This window comes from Vombatus ursinus, unplaced genomic scaffold (assembly GCF_900497805.2).
Source record: "Vombatus ursinus unplaced genomic scaffold, bare-nosed wombat genome assembly UNPS02014818.1, whole genome shotgun sequence".
Taxonomy (NCBI): Eukaryota; Metazoa; Chordata; class Mammalia; order Diprotodontia; family Vombatidae; genus Vombatus; species Vombatus ursinus.
The window spans coordinates 59,529,456-59,536,363 of NW_020954596.1; the positions used below are offsets into that span (position 1 = coordinate 59,529,456).

At 40.9% G+C, this 6,908-nt stretch overlaps 1 protein-coding gene across 1 annotated transcript in view; it reads right to left on the reverse strand.

Moving 5' to 3' along the window:
• CHIC2 (cysteine rich hydrophobic domain 2) overlaps positions 1-5,863 on the reverse strand; it is a 42,793-nt gene extending 36,930 nt beyond the window's left edge. Inside the window, exon 1 of the mRNA XM_027836026.1 lies at positions 5,397-5,863. Within this exon, the coding sequence (XP_027691827.1) occupies positions 5,397-5,515 (119 nt within the window). The 5' untranslated portion in view covers positions 5,516-5,863. The remainder of the gene's footprint in view (positions 1-5,396) is intronic.
• Between the last annotated feature and the right edge of the window lie 1,045 nt (positions 5,864-6,908).

A 6,908-nucleotide genomic window follows, 5' to 3' on the forward strand; every position in this document is an offset into this window, starting at 1 on the left:
AAGCAAGGAAAAAAGAAATCAGATATAAAGGGGGTATTTGAGCACAAAACTCAGCAAAAATGGCATCCAGATACATAACTGGGCTCAGATTAGGAGCCAAAGATTATGTGAGCCTTCAATTTGATTCTGACTTAGGAGGATGGATAAAAAGATACGGATGGAGGAAGAGGAAGGTCAAAGAGCAAATTGAGCACAGCCCTTATCACAATCTACAAAATAAGCACTAGATTTGGAGACGCCCAGGCTTCAAATTCCAACTGTGCCATTTACTGTGTGAATTTGAGCAAGTCATTTGAGTTCCCTGGACCTCAAGTTCTTGTCCATTTCTCAAACTACAATCCTATGACTGAGGACACTGAGCGAGGGTATGAACCACATCTTAACCTATCTTCATATCTTCCCTGTCACAGTGTACTGCATGTACTAGGTGCTTAATAAAAGTGTGCTTTTTTGATGAGAATAAAGCTTTATTATTCAAAAATAAATTAACCAGTGACTTCAGAGAACTGAAAGTGAAGTATGACTATAATCAATTGTACAGAATGAAGCATAAACTTTCAGGTATACTCAATATGTTGATTTGCTTGGCTTGATTATACTTATTTATTACAAGGGAGGGCCCTATAGAGAGAACGTCAGGAAGGAGTGGGGATGCAAAAAGAAATAATCAATGAGGCTTTAAAAAAAGAAATAAAAAGTACATTAACTATTCCTCCCAACAACCTTCCAAAGGAAATAATTATCTTTTATGGAACAATAATGCTAGAACAGACTTAGAAAACTTTCTGGTTAATCTCCACAAATCTAAAAAGACTATATTCAGACCTCAGAAAAGAAATGTATATCTTTTAGGTAACCATAGAGTGACAAGGCACAAAATCACTCCGTATGCATTTTAAAATGGTACTTTTGTTATCCCCTCTCTGCTGTTCCTTTTTCTCAGAATATTTATTTTCAGTGATGGTTCTTCTACTTTGGAGCTGTCTACTTCATTAATGCAACCAAAAGAAAACATTATTCAGGCAATTTTCAAGCATACTGATTGAGGAAAGAACAAAAGGGGAATCTGATTTGCTGTCAGTCTTAAGAGATTTTATTAAAACCACAGTGAAGTATATTTTGTTTACATAACACTAGACATTTTATATGATTTCCCAAACACCAACTTAGCCTCCAAACCAACCTGGACCTTTTGAAACAAAAAGGGGAAAATGAGAATATTGCATATAATGTCAAACGTCACTATATTTGGTTTTGTTTAACTATCATCCTTTGTTACAAGGGAAGGACATGGAGGGGTTAGTGGATGGAGAATTAATATCTAGAAATCATAATATAGAATGAAATAGATTACTTACTTTTAAAAAATAAAAAGGTAACCTACTTTTGCTCATTTTCACCATTATTCAATAATATCTGTAAGTTCTAAACATGATTTACCAATAAAAATAAAATGGCACTATATTTACATTAAATTAGCCACGAAATAGTGGGGAAAGTATAAGATTTACACTAATAATGAAAGAAATGCAAATTAAAACAACTCTCAGGTTTTATCAAATACCTATCAGATTGGCAAAACTAATTTTAAGAAAGGCAAATAACAAATGCTGGAGGGGCTGTGGGAAAACAGGTATGACAATATGCACTATTGGTGAAGCTACGAATTGGTACAGCCATGGTAGTCTGAACTATGCTCCAAAAGTTATTGAACTGTGCATACCCTTCAACCTAGCAATAGCACTACTACATCTATACCCCAAGGAGATAAAGAGCAAAAGGACACACGTACAAAAATAGTTATAATAGCTTTTTTTATGGTGACAAAGAATGGGAAACTTGGGGGGGAAGGTAATCCATCAAATGGAAAATGTCTAAAGTTATGATATATAAATGTGATGGAATATTATTGTGCAGTACTCAGCACAGTATGTGGCTCATAGTAGGTACTTAATGAATGTTTATGGTACTGTATTGTACTGAAAGAAATGATAAAGGGGACAATTTCAAGAGAAATCTGGGAAGATTTGTATGAACTGATACAGAACAAAATGAGAAGAACCAGAACAATTTATACAAAAACAATATTTGAAAAACAAACAAGACTTAAGAACTTTTGATCAACGTAATGACCAACCACAAATTCCAGAGGACTCGTGATGAAACATATTACTTACATCCTAACAAAGAAGTAATGGATTCAGAGTACACATTGAGATGTGTGTGTGTGTGTATTTGGACATGGCCAATGGGAGAATCTGTTTTGCTTAAGTATAAATATTTGTTACAAGAGCTTTAATTTTCTTTTTGGAGGTGGGGAGTGGGAAAGAGAAGGCAGATTCTGAAAAAAAAGTTTAAGCAATCAATTTCTTTTTAAAAGAGAAAGAAAAGTACTGAATTTAGATCAGAAGATCTAGAGTTCAAATCCTAATACCTGTGTGAAAAAATCACTTAACCTCTTTGACATTCAATTTATTCATCTGTAAAATGGAGTTAAACTACGTGATACCTAAGGTCCCTTTTACCTTCTAATGATCTATGAAGAGAAAACTCTGATGTAATGAAATTAGATTAAACATACTTAATAAAATATTGCTCAAAAAAATCTATGAAGTACATTATAGATTTCCATATCTCACTACTCATCTATACTAAAAATATAATTTTTATACATTTAAGTTTAAATTTATTCAAGCTCGTCAATGGAAATTGTCTAATAGCCACTTAGTAAAAAAAGTAATGAGTTCAATCACTTAGGTTTTTTCACTCTAAGGTCTTATTTCTATTTGAAATTAAGAAAATTAAATGTCATCAGTCATAACATTGAGAGAAGGCCCTCTACTAAGTGCACTTCTACCTCTAGATGGAATTAACATCTCTATTAAGTTTCTATCATATTAAGATTTCCATCTAGAGAACACATTCTCAATGTATTCATCTAGTCTTTGACCATCTCATGAAACACTGAATAAATGCCTACTACATATATGGTTCTTTGCTTGGTCTTGGGGACAAAGGGAATCCAAAGAGATTTTGAAAAGCTTACATATCACTGGGTAATACAACATATATAAATAAGTAACTACAAAATAATGAGAGGAGGAAGACAGTATTGATATATAAAGGGCAAAAAGGAATCAGGAAGGTTTCTCAATGGAGGTGACACAAACTTGAGTCTTGCAGTAACTATGTACTTCAAAAACTCAACTTAAATTTATAACTGTCTTCTAGAGATAGCAAGCTAACACTCAGCTAAGATAATATTAGTGAGTCATTTTATATTTGGAAATAGCAATTCTACTTCGTAAGTACTATTCTCTCAATCAGGTTTCCTCAAAGTGGAAATAAAGATAACCCAAGGGAGAAGAACCAAGGGGGATCCAAGGGACATAGATTTTCAATCTGGAACTGCTTTGCTACTTTTTGGCAAAATAAACTTCCTCTTCTGAATCTATGCTCTCTCCCTCCCTTACTGGCCCCTTCCAAGTTCTCAATATTTAATCAATATTTATCCCTTATTTTGTTCTGAACCCTGTTCTGAACTTACCACTTCTCCCAATATATCTTCTTTTTCTTTCAATCAAATTAGCCTCTTCCCTCTCAGTTACAAGAGAAATTATTCTACTACTACTAAGTCTCAAGGAAATTTTTAATGCAGGAGAGGGACAGTAGACTCTAGGTATAAAAGTCTGGGAGCCATTATTCTGAGCAATCATATCTACCTACTTCACAGTAGGTGTTGTGAGAAATAAATGATACAATGTGCAAAATCACTTTTAAATTAAAAAGCTATGGGACAATCTGGAAAAAGTTAAAATGTTCTAAAGTTAATGACCTGTTAAAAAACTACTAGGGTAATGTTGTTTTAAGTGTCAAGAAGTTGCAATATTAAAGACGTGCTGTGATGTGACATAGTATTTATTACATATGTAATCTATGTTTATTACTTTTGCTAGTGTGCTAGTTAATTTATTAACAATTCATTGTTGAAAAACATTATATATTGTAATGGTGCTCCAGGCATGGGGTGTGACAGTTCTTATCCAATGCCTATGCTTTGTAAACTAATAGGTTCCAAAGAAACTAGAGTATTACATAAGCTCATCCAAACAACAAGAAAGCCTACTGGTTTGTTGAGAAACTGATTTTTTATTAACAATGATATGTCTGAAATCTATTTGGCTAAAAGTTAAAGTTAGTATCCTATTCACTAGATTACAAAAAGTAATAAAAATTGTTTAAAAGTACACTAATCACTAACAGGCACTCATGTAAAAAGCAAATTATGGAGCTAACTAATAAACATGGCACTTGAGTCTATGATGGGAGAACAAGCCTTTATTCATTTATTAAGTGCTTACTGTGTGCACCATGCTAGACGTTTTACAATTATCTCGTTTGATTTGTAATGAAAAGAATAAAAATAATGTTTTAAGTTGTACATAACTAGTTTTCAGAGAAACATTACAAAACTTCCTACTTCCGGACAGCTCATTATTTGGTTCAAGCGTTCACATTCCTATATTAGTCACAAACCCAGAAGACAGGTTTTTTTTTTTCTTACTGTTTCCCTAAGGCCTGGATGTTAAGTGTCGTTTGTTGAGATTTCATTAAACCTTATGAAGTAAGATAGAGGTATATTCTAAAGAGGAATGGATGACAGCGGAATTGAGAGAGGAAAGAGCCACAGGTACCTATATTGGAGAAGAATGACAGCAATTTGAATGGTGCTGTCTATGTTCATCCAAATTGGAGGGTTTGGGTTTGTTTTTTTAATTATTTGGAGGTACTAGTTATCTTCCCACATTTTAAGCAACATGTTAATTCAAATCATGAGCAAGCACAAGACCTTGGGAGGTTTTGCGCAGAGGAACCCTAACATATAGAAACTAGGAACACCCCTGCGATCTCTCTCTCTCTCTCTCTGACACCAAACACTCGCGAATGACTAATTTTCATTAGGGTCTTTATGTCCATTTCTACACAGCCTGAGCCCCATGTCACCGGGCGCAGAAGGAAGAGAAACCAAGGTTAAGGAGAAGAGAAGCCAAGAAGGGAGGAGGCAGATGACCTAAAGGACTGCTTGCTTCCACACTGGGGTGGAAGGAAGAATGGATAAGCTAAGAGAAACCTTCCCTACTTGGTTTTCAGTGGCATCGGGGCCTGCGGAAAGAGGAAGAGAGAGAGGAGAGGAAGAAGAGAGGGAAAGAGAAAGAGAAAGGGGGGGGAAGAGAAAGAGAGAGAGAAGGAGAGAGAGGGAGAGAGAGAGAAGACATGTCCCTGAGCTTCCTGGTCGCCAGCCCAGGCCACAAGGCCCCGGATGGGCGTCGCGGGAGGGGGCCCCGCCGCTGCCCTCCACCTCCCCGTCCTCTCCCGCACCCTCCTCCGGGCCTTACACGGTGACGTGACCGGAGCCGCGAACCACCACAGGGTCCGGCGAGTACTTCAGCAGCTGCTCTTCCAGGGCCCGCTCCTCGTCCTCCTCCTCCTCGTAGATCTCGTCGAAATCCGCCATGCTGAGGCCTCGCAGGCCCTCCCCCCTCCCCGCCCCGGCCCGAAGGGGGCTTGAGTCCCGGGGCTGGGGTGACAGAGAGCGGCCGAAGGGTGAAGGGAAGAGTCGCAACCGCCGGCGCTCGGGGAGGGCCGCTCAGCTCGTCCTGCTCCGTCGCCGGTTCTCCTGGGGGGGGGGTCTACAGGAGGGCAGACGGGGTCCCGGCCGTCACCGCCGCCGCCATTACCATCAAGCAGTAAAAACACACAATGTCAACATCCGCTCCGGAGCCAACACCTCCACCGGCGCCGCCACCGCAGCAACTAAGGCAACCACAGCAACAGCGGAGGCAGCCGCAGCGGGAGCCGCGGCCTAAGGCATCGCGAGACTTAGCGGACAGGCAGCCCGGGGGACGAGCGAGCGGGGCGGGCGCGAGCGCGGGAGCGGGAGCGGGCGCGTGTGCGGCGCGGGCGCGCGGGCCCTCCCTCTTCTCGTACTCCACGTCATCCTTCCCTTTCCTCGGGCGTGCGGCCAACTAGCTACCTCGGTGCCCGCTCTCGGGATTCCACCTTCTCTCCTGCTTCCGAGAAGCCCGAGCTTGGATTAGGGAAGGAGGAGGAGGAGAGGAAAAAGGTGCTATTGCCTTGTTACAGAAGACCTTGACGTTGGAGGGCGGGGCAGTGGGGGAGGGGGGAGGGGAACCTACTGGGCCCGTATGGAATAGACAGCGCTGCCAAGCGAAGGAACCCCTTCATTCCCCCCCCCAACACCCGCCCCCGACACAGGAGCGAGCACAAGATCCCTACCCTGATTGCCAGAGCCCAAGGCTGCATGCATATCCCGTGGGGTCAGAGTGCAGTACTGATTTGTGATCCTGCCCCTGATTGCTGAGATGTCTTAGCCGTTCGTCGGTTTTTCAGACTGGGACCGTTTTGGGAGGCTGCACCTTTGACAGACGCACAGGTTCTACTGGAGGCCCAGACCAACTGCGCCTTGCAGCCTCACCAAATTCTTAGGAGGTTTAAGGGCACCGAAGAGTTTTACTGCCTCATTTACCCTCACCCCCCTCCTAGAGCATCGCCACACTTGAAGGGTCTCCCTCCTCCCCTTCCCCCAACATCCCCCCAAGGAAATGTGCAAAGATACAGGGTGTTCCTGAAGTCTAAGTGCAGTTTTAAGCTACTAAAGCTTAACGATTTTGGGGACACTGTATAAATTATCCTGGCCAACCACTGGTAAAGGTCCAAAAAAAAAAAAAAGAACTTATCTTTTGTACAGGGGAATAGAGTGCTGGACCCGAGTCGGGAAGACCTAGTTTCACAAACTGCTTCAGATGTTTACTAGCTGTGTGACTCTAGGCAAATCACTTAACCTGGATGGGCCTCGGTTTCTGCAAAAAGAGGGTATTGGATTTAAT